At 32.3% G+C, this 24,196-nt stretch overlaps 1 protein-coding gene across 5 annotated transcripts; it reads left to right on the top strand.

Moving 5' to 3' along the window:
* Positions 1-2,194: 2,194 nt before the first annotated feature.
* On the top strand, positions 2,195-24,196 carry LOC134276712 (uncharacterized). Of its 5 annotated transcripts, XM_062758977.1 has the most exons (24): positions 2,195-2,357; positions 3,566-3,656; positions 4,685-4,780; positions 9,081-9,152; positions 9,579-9,653; positions 10,348-10,451; positions 10,584-10,692; positions 10,944-11,015; positions 12,058-12,132; positions 13,437-13,505; positions 13,790-13,833; positions 14,523-14,742; positions 15,454-15,636; positions 15,737-15,815; positions 16,032-16,184; positions 17,215-17,663; positions 18,052-18,212; positions 18,601-18,769; positions 19,022-19,098; positions 19,206-19,394; positions 20,354-20,420; positions 20,783-20,830; positions 21,951-21,980; positions 23,040-23,120. In XM_062758977.1, the coding sequence occupies exons 1-23, from the start codon at positions 2,317-2,319 to the stop codon at positions 21,954-21,956; spliced, it is 2,649 nt and encodes an 882-aa protein (XP_062614961.1). In that variant the 5' UTR covers positions 2,195-2,316; the 3' UTR covers positions 21,957-21,980; positions 23,040-23,120. The 5 variants fall into 5 exon arrangements, with proteins under 5 accessions (XP_062614961.1, XP_062614957.1, XP_062614958.1 ...); XM_062758973.1 differs by lacking the exon at positions 21,951-21,980 and having other exon boundaries at positions 23,040-24,196; XM_062758974.1 differs by lacking the exons at positions 12,058-12,132; positions 21,951-21,980 and adding an exon at positions 11,257-11,307 and having other exon boundaries at positions 23,040-24,196.

Here is a 24,196-nt window from a genome sequence, read left to right as displayed (position 1 = left end):
TATATATACACAAATTTTTTGTCTGAATACATAAGATTACACATGTGCATGTATGATAAATATAAAAATTATTTTGAGGTCTGTATATTGAACAAAATAATGTTATATTAAAATTAGAAGAGCCGACAAAAAAAGTGTGCTCATACTTAATTTAACAAAAAATTTGTTCTATAAACAAACTTCTCGCTTCCATTGAAATGTCTTCATTTTTAGACCTGTTAAATATTACAATTCATCACGTGATGTCCACCTGCGAGTGTATCTTACAGTTTCAACAGTTACATTGTAAAATTCTTCAACTTGACCTCGATCTAAATCATGTCTTTGAAATGTGTTTTGTTGCCGTTTTTCAAACTTTAAAAAAATATGTGTTTTAATTTTGTCGTGTCATCACATTTTTAAAATAATTTCATATTATCATCGCTGTAAAATGCTAAACACGTATATAATTTTTGGAAAGAGAGAGGGATAGAGAGAGAGTGTCAACAATGACACCGATTTTAGCCCCGCCTCCTATAAATATTGATTGTGTGACATAAAAACCACTCCGGGGTGCACATGTCGAATTCCAAAGACGCCACTCATGTATCGTTGCTTCAATTATGATACACGACAACAGGGCATTGTTTTTGCACAAATGTTCCAGAATATAACCAAGTATATGTTTCTTTCAAATGCACATAATTTATTTTGGATTCACTTCATTTACAGATTGTAAGAGGAGTCGCAAAAAGATCCAAAATAGGGCGTTAAGTCCACCCATTCTTTATCAAGTAATGGTTGTATATAAAGTTGAAAAGTACATTTTACACATTTTCCACTTTCCAGAATAACAACACGAAAGCTTGCTAAGAGAAGTGGATGTAGGCGAGAGTCTGTCCAATTCTCTAATTAAAGAGTAAGTAAGTACATTTTTATACATGTATATCTTATTATAGTGACATGTATTATGATACAGTACAATGAGAAACATTTAATACAATTAATATTCAAACGCATCGGACCTATATGTCACTTTTAACAAAAATAAATGAAATATATATACACAAATGTAGTTTTGTTGTACAACAAAGATTACCTGTGCATGTATGATAAATATAAATAATTATTTTGAGGTCTGTTTTGAAAAAAATTGTTAAAAGGGAAATTACGCTATCTAGATCCGACATAGAAAAAGTTGCCGGGTTGCACTTATTACTAGTAAATAAATTTGATCTATAATTCGAATATTCTGTACAATTTAACTACTTCATTTTTAGAACAAAAATTGCACAATCTAGCCATCTTCTTATGATTCTCCTAATTATATCTTACAGTTTCAACTCTAATCGGTAAAATTCCACATCTTATTGAGCAATTGCAAGAATATAGATCTTTGAAATTTTGGAATATTCATTTCGAGGTAGTTTTCTAAATTTAAAAAAAAATGTGTTTTGAAACAAATGTGTCAGAGTCTGTGGTATCTTTTATCTCAAGCTCACCAGGATATATCTCCCCCGGTATCGACATAGGAATTCTAAATGTCTTTATACAGAGAAAAGAACCCGCAATGTATCTTTGTTTGTAAGGAGTTTTATGATGTTTCGGAATCCAATATAGATATGGTAATTCAAATTCATTTTGGTTGTTTGGGATAATATTCAAAATTGACATATGATTGAATTTTTAAAAAATGGTCTTAAGATAAATATCATGACACACACCATCAATAAAATTGAAAATGTACAGGCCTGATAAAAAAATATATATAAGGCAAGCAAAAATAAAAATCTAAATCACACATAAATCATATTAATTATTCTTGCTTTTGATAAGCTAGTATTCTGCTTTTCTGTAATTAAAAAAATAATAATAAAATCCCATAAAAGAAAAATAGCCATTCATTACTTCCTTGGATTCAACATGTTCAATGCACTCTGAGATGAAGTGCAGGTAACTCCCATTTCATGAAGACATATTCGAAACACAGTTAACGCCCTTATATGACGTAGTAATATTTTGTTCATCTTAGTAACGAAAACAATTAATGAAATATTCTTTTATTCAATATTCATAACTTTCTGCAATGGGAACAAGATTAAAATATACATTAATGTTTTCAGTGTTGACAATAACTGTAATTTTCCATTAAAGAAATAAGAAAACCGAGATAATATTCCGAACTATATTGACAGGTACTCGCTTGCGGAGTGATTTGTTTATGTGCGTTGAGTTATCCGTCGTTCTCCAACATGTGAAAGATGATGATTTACTTTACTAAATAATTATTGGATTAGTCATTTTTTGGACTTAATTTTCCAAAAACATTTAAGAATTATGTCATCGGAGGCCGTGGTTAAAACAGTAGCCAAAAAATTGTAAGTTGAAAAACAGTTTTAGAAAGCATCCTCGTTATACACAGGGTCTATACTGAGGAGAGTGAAAAAGTAGCAGGGAAGGCTTAATTTTAAGAATTTAATATATGTTACCCTCTAGGTAGATCTGAGATATGATTTCAATATGTATTCACGTTAATAAAGAAGATTTAAGAACTACAAGATAGGTATGCTAGCTAGGCATATATACAGATTATGTAGGCCTAGAGGCAATTCAATTTCAATACAAAAAGTGCATGTCAGAATTTTTTTTTTTTTTTTTTTTTTTTTTTGCTGAATGATAAAATTAAGCAGTACTCTCAGTTTTCATGTTTCTTGATAGTAATACCTCTGATAAGCTCATTATTATTATCTCATTATTAGATCTAGCCCCTTATTAGGTAAACTTCCTAGTACATGGCACTCCATTATGCATCTTGCATTTTCAATATTATTTAAGTCATGGAAATTTAGGATATACAGACGATGGATATCAGCCAGGGTAACTCAGTGGTAGAGCAACTGTGAACTGACTAGTAAATTAGTAATGCACTTATGTAGGGGCTCCAGGTTTGATTACTGCACCAGCCATTTATTTCTTTATGTACTCTTCCATTCCTTATACTGCATTTGGTGTCAGTGGGGGCCTTGTTCAGGTTTTGTGTAAGTTAGTTTAAAAGCCTGTGAACTTGTGTCTATGAGGTCAAAAGACTAATTAAGGAGAGAGGAATGTAGAGCACCTCACTAGTAATATATTGGGTTCTTAGAATCAATTCATGGTCCAGTCATATGTTTTCTTAATGCATTCCTCCTTTTCTCCTTCCAAATGAAGATTTTATTAATATTATTCATTGCTTTTGTTATTCATTGTACCTGTCGGGGCTGTTCCCAGTTCTAAACCATGACTGTGGGAATGTGGAAACGGAAAAAATGATAATTTTGTTTGCATCAATGCTGTACCTCATCCTGTTTATAGGGCAGTTGACAGATTATGTTATAATTAAGTAGTAATCAATAAACCCATTAGGTGTTTCAGTTTTATTAAAATAGAGTAATGTCAATTCAAGAACAAACACTAAAACTAAAAAGTACGTCTGTAATGTAAAATGACTTCTTTTTCTAACATAGAAAATTGCTTTCTTTAATTCGTAATTTTGCTTATATGGGGAAGTACATGAACTGTATTTTAATTTTGTCCTGTTTGTTTGTAGGAAATATTATTTTGATGTGAAGAGATTAGAAGATGGATTTGACTTGTCAGGTGTAAATTGTCCCCAATTAGACCACCCTCCACTGAAATCAGTAAGTATCGCAATAGATCTACAGGTTATGATGTCAGGAGGGCCGGGTGAAATATTGACATGTATTACATCTCTAGCAGTGAAATACTAAAAGTCATTCATTGAATAAAAATGATAATTATGTGAATTACTAATTATTGTCTTTAAAATTATTTATTAAATGTCCAAATTTGATTTGTAAAAAGATTCTCATGATAATTGACTGTAGAATAGATTTTTTTCTTTCGATTTTAATGTCAGAGAAAAGGGGGGCATTTTGGCTTTTAAAATGTTGCACAATGAAATATACATTTAAAAAATGTGGAGGAAAATTGAAAAAATCCTTTCACTTAATATAGAACTTACAGCATATATTTATCTTTTGAATATTGTGAAAAAAATTTGCCTGCAAGTGCCATTGTTTGGAATTTAGCATCACCATTTTAGTGCTGATGTTATACAAGTTAATCACAAGTGCTGTGATGAATTTCTTAAACATTATACATCTATCTGAATGTAAAGAATTTTTAAGTATTTATGAACTAGATGTTTTTTGTTTTTTGTTTTTTTTTTTTCAAAAGAAACAACATAATCATGATTAAAAATAAAATTCTTTATAATTTTAAACATCACATAAAAATATATGATAAAATTTTTCTGATGCATACATATTGATCAACAATTTTACTAATCAGTCAAGATGATTTTGATATTTATAGTTTTAATAATTTAAACATATTAAATAACCATGATAACAAAAAAAGTAAATTAGTTAATTTTGGATAAATATTAAGAAAATGGATTGGTAAAAAAAAAATAGTTGCAAAAATACAGGTATATAAATCAAATTCCAATCTGTTTACATTTTGGTTTTCTACCTATGTAGTAAAAGAAAGTAACACTGTATAATTATTGATTTACTGGTGATGTGATGGTTTATTCATGATGCTGCCCCTCATTAACACTGCTAGGAGTGGCACTGTGTTCCTGGACTTGTGACCTAGGACCGTTTGTCTGTGTGTTTACATTATGTACTATTATTTTGCACAGAGGCCGACCCTCCAGTACGATGGACTACATGACCGTGCCCTCAAGCACTACTTCAGCCTTCCAGAGGTCAGGGTCAAACTCACACAGATGGACATGGTAAGTTACATCATACATTTTGATGTTCTATCATCAACAGACTTAAAATCAACCCTTTGAATAATTGCATGTGCAATAGTTAGATCTGGATTCATCTGAACACCTGATCGAATGTTTTCTACTGAAAATAAGATGATACATCTTGAATGCAAGAGAAAAAATTGTACTGCAAGAGGTTATTTTCTGAATGCACAGATTTCTAGTAAGCTCAAGTTCATTTTATTTACCCAAACCAAAATATTGGTCCATGGGTCATAGTACTCATACCTTGTGTTGTTGTCCCAGTGTTTTTTTTTTTCAGACTTAATTATGAAAATAAAACATCTCTTTCTTTTGTATTTTAATTGTTATTAAAAGAGTCCAGTATAAGAACATGCACTTTCTCCCTCATAGATTGTAATCTATCAGATTTATTAATTATTTTTAATCTGATATAAAATATACTCTCAAAAGTGCTGTGCAAGTTATGTTTTATAACACATGCACATTATTTTGTCTCTAGCTTTGTAAACTTATAAGTAGATTTAGTCAAATTAAAAATTTAATTCTATAATGAGTTTCTTACTCCGTATTTCCAATAAACCTTGAGCTTTTAAATCTCTGAGTTTAAATAACATAGGGTCTGTTTTGTGTTGTGACATTGATGTGTTAAATGTTTACTGTTGAGTAGATTTTGTTTATCTTGGATAACTCTCTGATTTACATTCAATAGTTTGTTTTAACAACAGATCAACATAACACCAAGCCCCAGGAAATACACAGATTTAAAGTGCCTGTATGGTACTCACTGGTTCCAGTACATCAGTATAAATATTTTGTAGAGTTACTTAAACCAGGTTACATGTACTATGAAGCAAGTCATTTAAGAATATTATATGTGATGCCTTAATGGTTTGAACATATTTTATTGTATAAATACTATACAAATAGTTTGAACTCAAGTTCGAACATTTCACTTATGAGGTTTGATGCCTTAATGTATGATGATCTAGAAGGGGTGTGTGAGTTGGGGTCTGAACCTCCTGGAATTTTAAGAGATTTTACATGCATGTACTACCTGCATATAAAGTCCAAGGAGAGACAAAAATTTCAGTGACCATTTGTCCCACAAGATGAGTATGAGCTCACACCTAGTTGTCCCACAAGATGAGTATGAGCTCACACTTAGTTGTCCCACAAGATGAGTATGAGCCCACACCTAGTTGTCCCACAAGATGAGTATGAGCCCACACCTAGTTGTCCCACAAGATGAGTATGAGCCCACACCTAGATGTCCCACAAGATGAGTATGAGCCCACACCTAGTTGTCCCACAAGATGAGCATGAGCTCACACTTAGTTCTCCCACAAGATGAGTATGAGCCCACACCTAGTTGTCCCACAAGATGAGTATGAGCCCACACCTAGTTGTCCCGCAAGATGGGTATGAGCCCACACCTAGTTGTCCCACAAGATTGGTATGAGCTCACACTTAGTTCTCCCACAAGATGAGTATGAGCCCACACCTAGTTGTCCCACAAGATGAGTATGAGCTCACACTTGGTTGTCCCACAAGATGAGTATGAGCCCACACCTAGTTGTCCCACAAGATGAGCATGAGCTCACACTTAGTTGTCCCACAAGATGAGTTTGAGCCCACACCTAGTTGTCCCACAAGATGAGTATGAGCCCACACCTAGTTGTCCCACAAGATGAGCATGAGCTCACACTAAGTTGTCCCACAAGATGAGTATGAGCCCACACCTAGTTGTCCCACAAGATGAGTATGAGCTCACACCTAGTTGTCCCACAAGATGAGTATGAGCTCACACTTAGTTGTCCTACAAGATGAGTATGAGCTCACATCTAGTTGTCCCTAAAATGGTATTAGCTTCATATCTCTTATAAACCTCCCTTTTAAGAAAAAAATAAGAAAACATATATATAAACATGATAAAAAGTTTTATACCTTGTTTTAGATTTTTTTATCTTTTCAAAATGTGTCTGATTTGCATATATGATATTTACAGTATATTTATATATTCAGAGTCTTTAAATCTTAAAGTACTTTGTTTCATTTTTATGACATTATTACCTGATATAAACAGAAGAAAATTATCACACCAAAAACTTTACAACATACCTGTCACCAGGGACAAGCAGATTATGACATCCACTTGTCCTTAGTTGACATCAGAAATGTTCTAATTGCTTGGATTTTGATTTTAGAACATTTCCTGGGATAAAAACTAATTGTAGTTGTAGAACTTAGTGAAAATCATTTGTTGGCAAGCATTTTTATGCACAATATTGCATACAGGGCACATCATTTGACCTATACAGTTTTCAAGATATGTAGTTTTTATTTTGAAAATGTGTATACATTTTAATATAAATACAAAAGTGCATTATGTACCAGACATTTGGAATTCTATAATTATTGGGAAATATGATTTTCACATATTCAGGATTATTGGTCATTTTGCACCTGTATAATAAAGGGTCTATAAAAGTACTTAATGGACTGGCTATAGTAGGAAGAGTTTTATATATTAAGTAAATCTATTCACATTTCCCCCCTCCCAACATCACAAAACTTAGAAATGGGATTTAAGGCAGTGAAATCCACCCATGAATGGCCCGAAAGGGAGGGGGTAGTCTGGAACGGTGACCCCCATGCCCTAGATCCATGCATGGAAACCATAATTAGAAGAAAAACTGAATCCACACAACTCAGAAAAATGACTGAGTTACATTAATTAACAATTGCCCTGGTAAACATAATGTATGCTCTGTGTTTCTGATTGGGGAAAAAAACCTCTACAATTTATCAGAGGAGTGCTGCAAATTGTCTTTGAATTATTTATAAATGTCTAGATATAAATCATCCTTGTTTGTTCTCCACAAAAAGATAGTATTGACTTTATGTAATGTTTACAGTAAGCAGTGGATACAAACTGCTACATCCCTAGGCAACTGCATTACACAGACAAGTTGAGCCAACGGGTGCAGCAACATAGTATAAATCATAGATTCAGAAACACCATTTATTTATCTAGGTTTATCTTTAAAAAAAATGGTAAAAAAAAAAAAATAATTAAAAAATAAAGATAAGTAAAATTATATTAGAATTTTACAAATCATTGAATTTCACACCTAAATTTGGTATCTCTTAAGAATTGATCACATGGCAGGCATTTTAAATTTATAATTTGTGTACGTACAAATAAGGACAATGAATGACAATTTATTACACCCAGTGGAATAATAACATGTTATCTAGGTGTGTCTGTTACCTGTATGACATCAGGCTCTCACTTGTAACTATTTGTTGAGCATACCATCAAGAGTGTTCGAATGAAGGTATTGATTACTCCAAGTGTTTTAGAAGAAAAGTCAGGAGACAATATATCCTTTATCAAAATGTAAATAGCGGAATAATCTACCACACTACAAAAATGAAGGTCTTGTTTGTAATCTGAAGATAAGAAAATGAAAAAAGTTCATAGGACAGATCCATTTTAATGCCATGAATCTGTCTGGCATTACTGACTTATATGCAGTGCATGGATTTTCTTGTCAGGAGACAAAATCCTGTTTTGAAAATACTGCTTAAACACTTAAGTTAAAGAGGTTGGGTCCTGCCAGCAAAAGTCTTTATGAATTTTTTGACAAGTACATAACACTATGCACATAGCTTTATTTTAAATCAATACAAAATATGGGGGTAAATACATTTATTTTTGTGCTATGGTGCATTGATTGCACCCACATCACTTTTGCACTGTAATTGGAACTTACACACAAATCATTTATTCAAAGTTTATAATTCTCCAATATTTTTTTATCCAAATAAATCACTGGACCAAGCACAGTCTTATGGAGTTATATTTTTATTAGACGCATTAAAAGTTTTGACAAAGTAAAAGTTTTGAATTTACTTAGCATAATCAATTATTTGAATTTTGTGCACTCACAAAATGTAATTTTCCTGGCATTATAAATTTAACAAGAATACAAATGTTGTAAAGACTTAAATGCTTACTGAAATTAAGGAGATGATCAGAATAATCTTATATTCAGGAAAGAAAATTAAAATTGGGGACTGTGAATCCTGTGATGATGTCAGTTCTTTTTAAGAGACATGTATTAATTAAAAAAAGGAGGGGCATTTGATCCTGTATATCTTTGAGAATATGATCCTGCATATTTTGAGCACAGTACAGTTTAAGCTTTAAAGTGATATAAAAGGTATATTTTATAATACAAGTATGTTGTTTCACTTTCATTGCTCATGACCTCATTGTACTGATTTGTCGTAGGAGGATAGAGACCCTCGACAGAAGATCGTCAAAAAGAAACTTAAACGTCACATGATCAAGCATCACTTTCTGGTGAGTTTAAATATTTTTACGTTTATTGCTCAATCTATCTAAAAATAATCATTTAAGCCTTTTAAAATAACAACCTCTGAGTAAAAATCTTGATTTTATCATGTTGGATACAAAGTGAAGATTTATCTTTGACTATAGTATACATGTAATATGTAAAGAAACTAGAGGAATAAGGACCCATCCCAAATCTCCTACCCCCTCCACCCAGATCTTTTTATTAACAGCATATATTGAGAGTAAAACAACCTTTCATTAAAGAATGCTTAGAAGCATGCATTTTCAGTGAAACTTCAATCATGAGATACCTTTAACAATTTTAATTTAACTTAAGTCATGTAAATTATTACATTGCCATACTTCTCCCCACAATTCCCAATGCTGCAGAAGGGTACAGAATATAGAGAGTTATTATTATGTATTATAAAGCTAACTAGAGACCCTGATGTGGAACCACTGTCTGCAATTTACGGACCTCCGAAATCCGCTGGGCCACGGACTCGGGTAAACATCAGTTGTTACGTGACGGCACTGCATGGTGTTGCATGTATATCACCTACTTTATGTTTGTTTACTGTTGTGATTGTGTGGGTGAATAAACAAACATTTTAAACTTAAATGCACCTTCCACCCTATTTGATCAATTTCTTCCTTTAAACTGAGGACTGTTGGCAATCGATCGATCTTCATCCTATGTTTAACTTTGAGTTCAACTTTTAAAATTTGTAATGTCATGTAAAAGAGTTTCTTGTACCTATGTGTTTTTTTTCTGTCATGCACAAGCCTGTATGCAATAAATAGTTATTTGCATGAATTGAAAATATATATAAGCTGTAAAGGTATAGATTTAGAATAAAATCAAAAAAAAAAAAATTTTAAAACACTAATTTCAGGCAACATATTTGAAAAATTTACATAATGAAGAATTGATGATAGCATGAAAAAAAAATGTGAAAAGTTTTGAAATTCACGTATCCACTTGTACATGCATATGTATCAATGTACACTGATGCAAATTTATTAACCTGATGATGTAAAACAGTTAAATCTGCATGTCTCTGTGTTTTTTTGTTTGGTCTTGCATTATGCATTTATCTAGGTGATGTCATGTTGATTTAAATATTTTTTTTTTATCAAAACATTCAAGTTGCAAGCCATAATAGTTTGATGATTTAATTAAGAGTTTGTATGTTAACAGACTTCCACTCTGCCAGAATATGCTTACATAGAAACCAGGGAGGGGAGGCGACTCAGGAGGGACATGACGGGATTCGGACTTCTGATGCAGTCACAACGTCCCAAGTAAGACATCTTAACAGCTAAAGAAAGAATGATTTAATAGTTAGTTAACACACAAGGAAAAGCCATTCATTATAGAGAAATAAAAACTATAACCAGGAGTAGATAATTCATAGAATCGGTGAACACTTTCAGATCACTAAAAGGAGGCTGGCCTCTTTTGAGGAGTGTTCCCAGTCACAATGTCCCCAAGTCTGAGGCTAAACGTCTGGTGGATGCAGCAGCCAAAGTTCTTATTGCCACTGTAAGATCAACAGAGATTTATTATGAAAATGAAAAAGATAATATAAAAATGAACACAGCAATGTTATAATTAAAAGAAAATGTGGTGTTTAGGAAAGATAGTGCTAAATTTACTTCAATTTTTCTGTTAATTTGTGTGAAGGGGTTATGTTTTAAATGTTTTTTTGACTAGGCAAAAATTTCTGAGACATTTGACACTCACAATACATTTTATGTTTTACAAACAAGTTGGCATTTTTTTTTCTTTTACAGGAGACTTCAGAGGAAGAGAGACAGAAAGCGAAGGATCCCCAAAGACCCCAGAGTGCCCCTAAACCTTTTGAAGTAAATACTGTACATACATTATGTAATGAAAGCTTCTTTAATTTTCAAAAACTATGCATACCTCTGCATTTTAGCACAACACATTATTTTTTAAAATCTGCATGTATATACATGTAATATGTATATATATTTTTTTATTTTGAGACATTTGAATTTTCAGTCAAATTTTAATGAATCAGATGCATAAGTTAGTCTTTGGAATTAGCACATGTTGTTTACCAAGCATGACATTTGGTTTTAGACAAACAGGCACTTGCCATATCAAACACGAGAAGCCGAGACAAGCACAAAGGTAGCGGATATGTGCTCTGCTATTCTGTGACACAGCTGTGCTGTGCTACTCTGTGACACGGCTCTGTGTTGTGCTTTGAGTGCTTGCAGTGTTTTGTTGAGCCTTTAATCTGCACTTTGTCTCTGTAATTAATCATATGGTTTAAGCTTTTTGTTTTGTTTGGCTTTCATTAAAGCAATATAACACACTAATGCTAGGTAGAGTTTGAGAAATATTTACATACAGTGTAATCATTATACTGTAGGTCCTCTGTAATATGGACTGTATATTGGTCCAGATAAAAATCATTGTCTCGGAGAAGAAAAAACAAATCAAATACTTGATTGTTGGTCTTGTCTGGCAGGTTTATATTAATTCCTTTGTGATACAATGCTAGGAATATCATAATTCATTTTTAATGACCGAACCAGGGCTATGATTTGAGTACTTTGGACATTTAAGAGACGTAACTTATTTATAGAGGTCATAATCAGCAGACAAATTAGTACCTGTACCAGATAAAATACATGCATATAATCAGCTAAATAGCTCATCTAAATTCACATGATTTTAATATTTTTAATTTTTACCCTTAGCTTCATTACTGAGTTTTTAGCTGTCAGTTTTTTTCTATTTGAGTACTGTGAGTAGAGCTACCATCTTATCAAAGACTTTGTTTAAAGTTTTATGTATTGTTTTGTTTGTTTTTGCCAGATTTTGCTGTTACACACTATTACACTGTCTTTACTAGATCAAAATCTTGTGTTTCAGGACATTTGTAGTGAAATTCCAACTGTTTATGTAAAAAAATGGAGTGTGATTAATCCAATAGACAACCGCACCACTGTAAGACATATGTAATGAGTGGTGATGGCATGGTTCTAAACTGAGCACTGTATTGTCCTATCTTTTCCTCTGTCCTATCTCATAATGCATTGCAGTTCTCTTGATTCTAATTACAGTTGTCAAATACCCAGAAGATGTCTTTTTTCCTATTGGTCAATGATCTTTATTATATTATTGTAGAATGGGTCATTAAATCATGGCGACTAATTGTAAATCATTTCCATTCAGAAGTAGCTATAGTGCATGGATTTTTTCCTTGAATAAAAATCTCCAGTTGATTCATTTAATCAATTGATTCATTTAATCAATTGACACATGTACTAATTAATTTAAGTATAGACAGTAAAATCAATGTTTTATCATTAAATAAGAATAAAACTGAAGCATGAGTACATAAAAATTAGAGAGTATGCTGCCCCTTTGTAAGATATCTGTAGTAGCATTGTGGTCTGAGTGTCAATCCATCATCCAGCATCCATCCTTGGTCTGTTTCTCATTGTTTTATTTAAGGGTCATTGATAAGGTCTCAACTAACACTCATTATTACAATTTTATATCAAGGAGCTTTTTCTTCTTATAGCATGGCATGACTAATGACAACTGAAATGACGCCTGTTTTTATATGATTATGGCTTGCATTCTCTAATTTAGTTTCCTGGTCAGAGACAAAAAACTAATATGCAATAGTAATATGTCTGTCATCCATCTATTTTGTTTGTCTATCTGTCTGTTTGTATACATTTTTTATTTCAAAATGCCAATTCTTCTACAGTTTTGATCTGTTTCCAGTATAGTTTGATACTCAGATAGACTATACATGTACTGAGATATGTACTGTGTATAATATTCTTTTTTTATTTTGATGAACAGCTTTATCATGGTCACTAAAAACAGAAATTTCTGTACAATTTTTTTCAAGAGCTACTCCTCATCTAATTTAGTCTGATTTCAATTAAAATTGTTACTAAAAGAGATTAAACTAAGGGCCATTATTTCATTATTGATATTGTCATAGTTCAAGTCCAATTGCTACCTTTCTTTCCTTTTATTATAAGTACAAACCAGTAGAGCTACAGTCTCATCAGAAACTTCTGATTTCCACGCCTACTACATTGTAACTCTTGACAATAATCAGTACAAAAGACTTATCCATTCTAAACTCCTTAAATTAGCAAATTTCCATGTAAGACTTTTTTTGCATAAACATTTTCTTACTATGGATCACTTAATATTCTGAATATTCATTTTATTTAGATTCATTTGTTTCCTTTCTGCTTCAGACTTTATTTGATTTTATATTGCAGCCTGTGAAAAAAGTTGACCATTTAAAGTACACCTGGGATATCCATGGTCGACGTCATCGGAATGTCAGGGTAGGAGTAGTTTCCCTTTACTTTCAAGTTAAAGATATGACAGTAAATATGATTAAGAACATTTTCATTTTGTTATATGTGCCTATAAATACAAAATATTTTGCCATTCTTAAATCTTTTTTCTTTAGTTATTCCTTTATTAAACAAAATTTGTGTGAAATTTAAAAAGAAGAAAAAAAACAAAAAAACAAGGGCCACAACTTCATTTTTATTTATCTCCTTGAATGGATAATGTAAGGTATCTGCTGTAAATATATCTGATTTATATGTTTGATCTTTTACAGTCCAGCTATGATAATCCTTACATGAGTGAAACATCAGACTTCAGGTAAGACTAGGACACTGCTGATAGTATTGGTTCTCACTGGCAGAAAATTCTCTTAGAATAAAATCAATTACAGTTGAATTTCAGTATCTAAAAAAACAAATACCATCAAAGTGAATTTGAAGATGCAAACATTATCTTTAAGAATTTAAACCCTGATTTCCTGAATCCTTGGATATCTTAAGTTATTTCTCAGTTCCATTGAGTCTTGTAATACAATTCAATGGAAGAAAAATAAATAAAACAGCCATAACAAAGTAACTATCAACTTTAAAAAACATAAAAACAAAACTTCTGTTATAAATTTTGTTACATATAAATACTTGTTAAACTTGTGTTTTTCAACAGTGTTAATATGTTATTCACAATGAAAAATCTTAATTTTTTGTATATATAGTATTGTGTTCTGCTTCAAACATCACTGTCTTTGACACTACTAAGTGTTACTGAAAATAATTGTTCTTTATTTTGGCAATATTATAAAATTTTGTATATGTGAATTTGAAGATACAAACATTGTTGTAGAAATTGTCTTATCCTTTTGGCTTTAATTGTCAATAAAATATGTTCAATTCAATTCCATTGAGTTCAAGATAACAAGGATTGACTGTAATACATATTTTAAAAAAAAAAAAAAGTTACTGTAGTTTAGTACTGCATTTTGAATCAGTTATGGTTCACTTGATATCTAGGTCAGAGTCCCCAGTCCAATCCCCAGCTCCACCACCTGAATCCCCTGAACCGGAACCAAAGAAAGTTCGTCCACGGTCAGCTAAGCGTAGACATCAACAGAAGACAGTGATAGAGATGGATGATTCCCGACCTCGAGAGGAGGTATCTGTTGATAACGGAACACAGACAATGGAGAACGGGAACCAGACAGACCACCAGCTATTACAGCAGTACAATTACGTAAGATATAGACACTAGCTATTACAGCAGCACAATTACGTGAGATATAGACACTAGCTATTACAGCAGTACAATTACGTAAGATATAGACCACCAGCTATTATAGCAGTACAATTATGTAAGATATAGACACCAGCTATTACAACAGTACAGTTACATAAGATATAGCCACTAGGTAATACAGCAGTACAATTACGTAAGATATAGACCACTAGCTATTACAGCAGTACAATTACGTAAGATATAGACCACCAGCTATTACAACAGTACAGTTACATAAGATATAGACTGTAGACACTAGGTATTACAGCAGTACAATTATGCAAGTTAGACACTAGCTATTACAGCAGTACAATTACGTAAGATATAGACACTAGCTATTACAGCAGTACAATTAAGTAAGATATAGACACCAGCTATTACAGCAGTACAATTACATAAGATATAGACACTAGCTATTACAGCAGTACAATTACGTAAGATATAGACACTAGCTATTACAGCAGTACAATTACGTAAGATATAGACACTAGCTATTACAGCAGTACAATTATGTAAGATATAGACACTAGCAATTACAGCAGTACAGTTACATAAGATATAGACACTAGCTATTACAGCAGTACAAATATATATAGTATATATAGTATTTGAAAAGTTGCAAAAAAAAATGATTTTAATTTAAAAATATAATTATTTTGATATATAAAGCTGGACCAAGAAGTGACCTCAGGGGAGAGAGGAGAATATCAGATTTATGTCAGGACTGGCAACAGAATTGGAGCGAGTACAAAGGCCGAGGTCAAGATCACATTGTACGGAGAAAAGGGTAGAACCAAGGAAATAGTACTGGAAAAATCAAAGCGCCATAAAGTTTGCTTCCAGAAGGGAAAGGTAAGAATCACAGTTACAGATAAACTTTATAAGTCTCTAGGTGATGTTGATTGGGTCGATTTTTTACAAAATGGTAGTGATTGGATAATTTTTTCTATAGGAGGATTTATTCATTGTTGCTCAACATCATGTTGGAAAGTTGCTGAAAGTTAAAGTTGGACATGACAGAGCAGATGCAAGTAAGTTTATCTGTATAGATTTCATTTCTATTGCCTACTTTTCTTTCTTTTCTTTTCTTTTTTTTTTTTTTTACAATTTTTAAGATACTATATCACATATGTGTATGTACAGCAAAAGTTGACCTATTGTTTTATTCTTAATACTAGATATTTTGTATTTCATGTATGAAGCTCTCTATGTGATACAAATAAGACTCATTCTGATATAAATTACAGGTAATGCGTGGTTTTTGGAGTCTGTGACAGTTTTCGACATGCTCAGTAAGAAGATTTATGAGTTTGTGTGTGACCGCTGGTTGTCAGGTGTGGACGGAGATCGGAAAACATACAGAGAACTCATCGTGGATCGTGATCGTGCATTTATACAAGGTCTTGACGACATCAAATATATGTCTGATGATGAACTTGTGGATTTTATATGCTTTCCTGCCATTTAGCTCTGATTTCACCTTTATTTGATAATATAGATAGCTTTTTCTTGCATGATAATTTTGCTGATTATTTGCTGGGCTGTGATTTCTTGTGATTGCAATCTATATTTTATGTACATTCTACCTCTCTGTATTATTTTCTTTTTTGTTAAAAATGATTTTTCAAAATACACTGTTATGATATTGCTTGCTTTCCTTCTAAATATATGGGGCCTGTTTTACAAAAGAACTTGAGACTAAGACCAAAAACTTAAGTTGATTGTAGAATTTTGACAGATGAATTTTTCTTTTTAAAATTGCTAGTTTTAAACATCTTTCTAGATTCCTTTGAAAAAGATTTAAATCGTTTTCAATTTTAATTAAATTAGACAGGTACAAGTTGAATTAAATGTTGGTCTTAGTCGTAAGTTCTTTTGTAAAATGGGCCCCTGCTTGTTTAAAGTGAACTTCTTTATAGGATCTTAGCATATCAGCTATGTGAGACTGGATATGTCTCATCTCATTCTTATTCTGTTGGTATAATTACCGGTTATATGTATATTATAAATTGGTAAAACTCTGCAATCCTAGCTTTTTTCACCAGAATTCAGGTAAAAGATTTTTTCCCAGTTTCCTCACATATCTGGTATTGCTTGGTTTTGGGTGTTGCACTGTTGTTAAACCTTCAAATTCTTTGATCTTTAAGTACACTAATCTGTAAAACATTTTTCACATAAAAACATTCTAAAATATGGTCCTTACTCCATGTAATTTCTGTTTTTTGATTCATTGTCAAACAATAACAACATCAGCTGGCAGAATTTTAAAATCTCTTTTTTTCTTCGCACTGCTTTAATATCCACTGTTTGTATTGCAGAATATTCTTTGCAGAATTTATTAATATACTAGTGCATCAGTAATTGTATTTTTTAACTGTGTCCCAAAGCATTTCTGGAAATTTTTGAACATAACTTTTTTTTCTTTTTTAGCTCTACAAGAGGAGAGTGACACAGACAAGAAAAGTGATCGTTCGTACAAGAAGCGATCAAAGTCGCCCTCTCAGACCAGTCTCCATGACGACCCTCTAAGTGTGAGGTCCAATCAAGGGAGCTACACAGACACAAAGTCAGACAGGAAGTCCAAGTCTCGCTCCTCCAGACGTCGGGATGATTCGGAGTCGGACAGCGAGTCTGTGAGCAGCTACAGCAGCAGTTCCTCCTCGTCATCAACGGAGACGTACACCACCACTGCCACCACCACCGGCACCACCACTACCACCACCACTGCCATGAAGGACGAGTTCTACGATGATCCTAAAGGACCGACCTTCACCCTGAGGTCAATCAAGGAGAAAGGACAGAAGGAGACCGTGTCTGTTGAGTCCTCCTCCGAGGGCAGGAAATCTGAGAATGGAAAGGAATTTGTAGAGGGATATGAGGTATGTAATCAGCTAAAAGCTACTGTACGTGTACATAAATTGGCATATTCAGATTTAGCATAATCAAGGCTATAGAGTTGTTTGTAATCATGAACACGTGTTCATGCCTTGTTTTGTATTAGTAAATGATTTCTTAGCGGTATTCATGAATAAGGGCATTCTTGTTCGCGCCAAAGTTGCTAAAATATGAAGCCACTTTTTTTTTTTAGTACACATACAAGATCTTAGACAGAAACCAGCACAGCAATCCCTAAATATAAATTTTGATGAGTGAAAGATAAGATCAAAGAATTAAAAAAATAATTCACCATTTTGTAAGGAATTTTACATGTATGTTTTATGTTTAAATCTTGTGACTGATATAAGATGTTTATTATTATCCTGACAGAGTGGACTGAAGGCAGTGGAGGCCGAGAGAAGAAGACAACGTGAAGAAGAGAATGAAGAGAGAAGGAGGCTCCTGAGGGGAGCAACAATACATGAGGCCGCAGAGAGGGGAAATCTAAAACGTATACAGGAGCTTCTCAACTACTTCCCAGAAATGAAAGAGTAAGGAAATAGCAGTATCTGTCTCTTTTTATGTAGCTGATAAAATGATTCCATATTTTTTTTTATTAAACTAAACTTTATAATCCCTATCTTTTCTTAAAGTTAACAGTTTAAACATGGTAACATCCTTAATCAGGTGCCAGGGATGATAAATTCTGATTTTATGAATTTTTTAGTGTCCATCAGGTTTATAGCAATTTTTAAAAATAGTATATTGTACTAACAAGTCTGCACTGTACAAGGAATGAAAATCACTTGGCTGTAAATAAACTTGATTTCATTATACACTGTGTGTTTGCTGTATTTGTTTTTTATTATAAAATACAAAGAAATGTTCATCATTTTTACATTCACTCATTGACTAAACGATACATTCATTTTATTTTAGTCACACAAATGAGCAGGGCCTAACCCCACTGCATCTAGCAGCCAAGTTTGGCCGAGTGGAAATTTTGAAATGGCTTGCTATTAATGAAGTGAACATGAATAGAGAAACCCCACAAGGGTACTCACCGATACATCTGGCGGCCATGAATGGACATGTCAACTGTTTAATGGTAAGATAGGAAACAATCAGCTTTGTATACTGATGGGCATCTCTGAATTTCAATTTTAAAATTTTTTTAAATATATGAAACAATATGTATATTAATAAGGTATTGGTATTCTTTGGTTTGTTTATTGCTCATTTCATTATTTTTCACTTAGGAGTTATTTTTGATAAAGTGACAAATATAAGACAAAAAGATGGAAAATTTGTAATGTTGTACATGTACATATTGTACTGTGTATGTTTATTGTAATTGTAGATTCTTCACGCTATGGGTGCTGTAATAACCTGCCGAACTTTAGACAAGCAAACTCCTCTGCATCTAGCTGCAATGAAGTAAGTCTATACAAAAATCTCAATTTCCTGTGAAAACCATAATATTTGCAAGATTTCATTTCCTGATTTTATGTCGCATGTGTCTTAGAGAGGATGTCTTTTTTCAGTGGACATGTGGAATGCGTGAAATGGCTTGTAGCCAACAGGAGCAGTATGTCTGTTAAAGACGACGTGGGACGCACGCCGAGAGAGATCGGGGAGGAGTTCCACCATGACGATGTTGTCCGGTTCCTGAAGGCTTGTGAAGATGAACTGGAGAATCCCTCCAGTGGATTCGCTCAGCTCAGAAGTCGAGGGTACGCACTTAACTGTAGACAGCAGGAATGTTTATCTCACAAGCAGATAAGGCCAGATAAAATTAATCTTTAGATTCTCATCCCCGCCCGCCCCTCTCAAAATGTCCCGCCCCGGTGTTTTTTATTTTGATTTTTGGGTGTTAAAAGTATATTTTAATGTCTTTTTATTCAGTAAGAATTTGGATCAAAGTTTTAGAGTTATCTCCCGTTTGTATCAAAAGTCGCGTGTCGCTATTTATAGCAAAAGAGCCATGTGAAGAATGGAGAAAAATCGGCAATAAAAGCATTTTAGATATGAAAGGAAAGGATAATGCGTCAGTATAGAAGAGGCAGAGAAGAAAAAATAGCATAAACACATCTTGATAAGCAAGTTTTTGAAGAGACTTTAAACTACTAGGTAAAAATTGATGAGGGAAATGCACCTGGTCAAGTTTTAACGATCTCTACTGTATGTGAGTTTGTATAAAAGAAATATATAATTAAATAAAACATCGTTGGCAGAATTAAGAGAATAATAGTATTAAGAAAATATTAAATATTGAAACTGTTCAAGACTAGGCTTTCCAGTAAAATATTTTATAGAGTTTGCAAATATGACCTACTTCAATGTCAAACGTAGAATCCCAAGAACAATCGAATTTTTTAGAAAGGTACATGTAGAAATCTGTGATATTTTACAAAATTTTTAAACAGAAGGATTTGTTGGCGAAACTAAAAAGTATTTGGGGGGAAAGGCCTATGAGAAGTCATACAAATCTATTCATATAGGCATTTACATAAGGAAAAATTGTTTCTAAATTTTTTGATATTTTCAATTATAAAAAATAGAAAATAAAATCCGCCCACCCGCCCCAATTTTTTAGCAAATTAGGATGAGAATCTAAAGATTAATTTTATCTGGCCTAATGTATGGGTTTTATAATTTTTCTTTATTCTACAATTATTTTGTATTATTATAGACAAGGACTTCCTACAATAGAAGAGGACTCAAACAGTGATGAGAAACCAGTCTGGCAAGATGATAATGTAAGTGTCTATAAATAAGTACATTTCATTGGTAGATAATGTATTTATAAAACTAGATTTCATTGGAGGATAATGTAATTACAGGTATATTTAGAAAAGTCAATCTCATTGGATAAATGGATAAAAACCTAGATTTATCAGATCTAAATCTAGGTTTATATTCACATACTATAAAAATGGAAGTGCTGGATTACACAAGTAAATAAATCCCTTCTTAATTACTAACAAAATCATTGCAAGAAAAAAAATTGAAACAAATTTACCAAAAATGTTGAAATATCTTTTTGTAAAATGTAAGTGGGAATCATGTGTATGTGTTTGCTGTTCTTTGATATAATTAACTCTGTCATTTTTTTTAACAGCAAGATGAAGATAATGAAGATTCTCGCTCTAGTCAAAAAGAAAAAGAGGTTAGTAGAAACTTTGTTTATGCTTGACCGGAATTGTAGTTTTGTATCAGGTGGTTTTGATTCAAAAGAGTAAAAAAATATACAATTAATCCAACATCCCTAAGCAATTTTGATTTAAAAGTGTGACTGATACAGTACATGTATATTGATGTACAATATTAATCATTGTTATACCCTTATAAATATCATTCTATATATTTATTACTAATAAAAAGTCCAACAAAAGAAATGTTTTTTACATCGGTCTAACAATCACTATTGACCGGTCCTACATAAGAATTATTAGACCGCACGTCACTTCTGTTACGTCACAATTAATAATCATCGTTCAATATCGGCGACAGGAAAATAGCCGAAGTTAAAGAGCTATTAAGAGTTGCTGCTAACAGCAAGGTAATGTAGAAGGGAAGAGTATGTTGTTGTGAATATTTTTTGTGATATAATAGATTTATAATTGATTTTGTTTTTTAACAGCAAGCTGAAGAAACCATAATTTTCCATATAAAATAATTGATAGTATAGCGTGTATTGATAAAATTGATCAATCTTAAGTGAGCAGTGAAGGGTATAACAAAACAGTTATAGTTTTGTATCAGGTATGTTTTGTTGGAAAGGTGAAAAATTACCCTTGGCCTGCGGCCTCGGGCAACATTTTCACCTTCAGGTCCAACAAATCATATGTTGCCCTCATACCCAGTCAATAACTGTATATTATATATGCTAATGATTATGTTAATGTCTTCTCTCCTTATTACCTTGCCAGATTTTACAGGTAAAAACAGTTCCACCCCGCCTCCCTCCCTCCCACAGGGGAAGATAACTCTCATATAAATACTAACAATGATACCTAACCAATAAATAAACACTGGTCACAGTCTTAATGAAAACAGTACACAACTTCACACTTGCATTATAATTATGAAATGTATATTTGGCACTTTGGGAATTTACATGTAGTTTCTAACAACTATGGTATATGCCTATGTATTTATGGTATAAAATATGTACAGATATACACGTTATGTATATTTGTGCAAAAATTAAAATTAGCTGCACTTTAGAAACATGTGTATAATATATTAAATCAATATGGCGACCTGATTCTCTGGTTTGTTAACAGATTTAGGTCACAATGTAGGAATCATTGCAGGTAATGCTTGACGTTGGTAAATTACTGATTGTTGTTCAGTGAATTTGTCTAATAACACTTCATGGTGAATTTTTCAAATCATTAATAAAGCAATGAATTTATTTCATTCTTCAATACAATGCCCATATATTCCTTGCCACATTTGTTTATTGCTATATGTGTCTTTTTTTTAATGATGTTTACCGTGTTATATAAAGCTTTTGGTCTATTTTTTTTAATAAGTAAAAGTTTTGGCAATTCCATCATTACATGAAGTTTGATTTTATTAAACTGTGTTGAGATAATGTTTAGGGACTCGTGGTTAAAACATTGCTTTTTTGTCATAAAGCTTCATGAGAACTTTTCTGATCTGTTTGTCCCTCACCATTCTATTCAATTATTATTTTAACATGATCGAAACATTTGAACATTTCCAAGGTCTTTTGTGAATCAGAGGCCATCAATAAGTAAACAGGATTCCATTTTTTTCAGAGAAGGAGACATGCTACATTACTGTTTGAGATATATGTAGTAATTAAGACAGGGATGAATTATTCAGTATTCCAAAGTCTTCTGCAGACTTCATTGTCTACAAAAAGAAAAAAACACACTCTGTAGCAGAGATCTAGTGAAGTTTGTAATTTGGTTCGAATTATTGCTTTTTAAAGTTCTCCTTGTCTCAAAGGAGCCTTAGTTATGTGTCCTAGCTTCATTCAATGACAAACATTTGGCTATACTTATCTAGTTTGTAAAGAATTTTTCAAATTGAAATACATGTGCATATTTACTGTTTGAAATATTAAGTGTTTCCACAGCATTTCTTCCTGTCTTTAAATTTATACCATGTAACAAAGTATCTATATTTTATAAATGTATTTTATTTATGTTATGATTGTTCAAATGTACACATTACATGTATCTGTGTATTATAAAACATGCTCATAGCAAAGTGCAAGGGATGAACAATTTTGAATCTGATACCCTAACCTTGACAGAGTACGAGGGTAAATTTTATTGAACAGATCTTCTGAAGACACAACCTAAGTGTATTGTTCACTACCTCTTTCTTATCTATTGCAGGAGAAAAAACATTTGTTTGAGGAAACCCACAAAAAGATGGAGCAAAGTGGCGACTCATTTTTAGAGAGCATACAGCGTGAGTTTGAGAGTGAACCGAGGCCATAAGCCTACCTAGTGATGGACGTTGTAGACTTAGACGGCATTTCCTGTGATATTGTAGGCTTCTGATGCAAGCACTGTTTGTAACTGAGTGAGAAATCACAACTTTGACTGCTAGAATTCCAAGTAATTTAAACAGCAATATGATGCAAGCAATTTCCTTTTGAATCACTTGCAATTTCGTTATTTTGTATATTTAATGCAAGGTTCCAGGGATTTTGAAGAAATGGAGTATAAATAAAGTCTAATAAGGGATCTGTACTTAATTTTTAAGAAAGTAGCAAATCAGCTGTTATAAGTCACTGTTGCTTTGTTTCTTTTGTGCAGTATTGCTGACAAATGACTGCATTTCTTGCTGTTTGTCATATTTTCATTGGAAACTGAAGTGATTACAACTTAACACTGTTGATTTAATAGATATCTTTAAAGATGTTATATCCGTCCATTGCTGATTTTTTTATACCAGTGTTTCAAACTAATTCTATATTAGTATAAAAGAAATTTCATAGACTTTATATTCTATTTTGTATAATATCTATTGAAGTAAAATATCCAATATATGATTTTATGTTAACAACATGTACAAGCATGTTGTCAACACAAAACCATGTACATGTACCAGTAATGTGTCGTTTTAATTTGAATTTGTCTTCATAGCAGGGACCTATTGTGAATGTCTAGATCTATTTGTTATAAATCTATGTTAATTTAGCAAAATATGACTGTTGATATAATGTTTTAATTATTATATACCGTTTTACACTCAGATTGTACCACCAATTTTTCTAATCATAGCCAGTATTTTAATTGAATCATTTTACAATTAAATTATTTTAGAATTTTTAAAATATTTTTATATAATCCAGAATTTCCATTGTAGTGTACTGAATTTAAGAGCAGTACTGAGCTTCATTCAATGTTGGGGTAATTTTTTGTTTGTTTTTATGTAGATGCCATTGTGATATTGATAACTGTTGAGGACTTGTATCTTTATGTCTTAGGAAGTTTTTGGATGACTAGGTTATTTAAAGGATGCTTTATTAAAATATTTTACACAG

Source organism: Saccostrea cucullata, unplaced genomic scaffold (assembly GCF_032062105.1).
Source record: "Saccostrea cucullata isolate Sc308-1 unplaced genomic scaffold, CSIRO_AGI_Scuc_v1 ctg869, whole genome shotgun sequence".
NCBI classification, from domain to species: domain Eukaryota; kingdom Metazoa; phylum Mollusca; class Bivalvia; order Ostreida; family Ostreidae; genus Saccostrea; species Saccostrea cuccullata.
The sequence above is the reverse complement of the archived record's forward strand: the minus strand, read 5'-3'. Positions and strand labels throughout refer to the sequence as shown.

Bases quoted from the DNA above. Each gene is read 5' to 3' on its own strand.
- LOC134276712 (XM_062758973.1), top strand. From the start codon at position 2,317: ATGTCATCGGAGGCCGTGGTTAAAACAGTAGCCAAAAAATT. The intron at 11,016-12,057 runs GTAAATACTGTA...CTTGTGTTTCAG, and splicing joins GTGCCCCTAAACCTTTTGAA to GACATTTGTAGTGAAATTCC. The intron at 12,133-13,436 runs GTAAGACATATG...TTTATATTGCAG, and splicing joins CAATAGACAACCGCACCACT to CCTGTGAAAAAAGTTGACCA.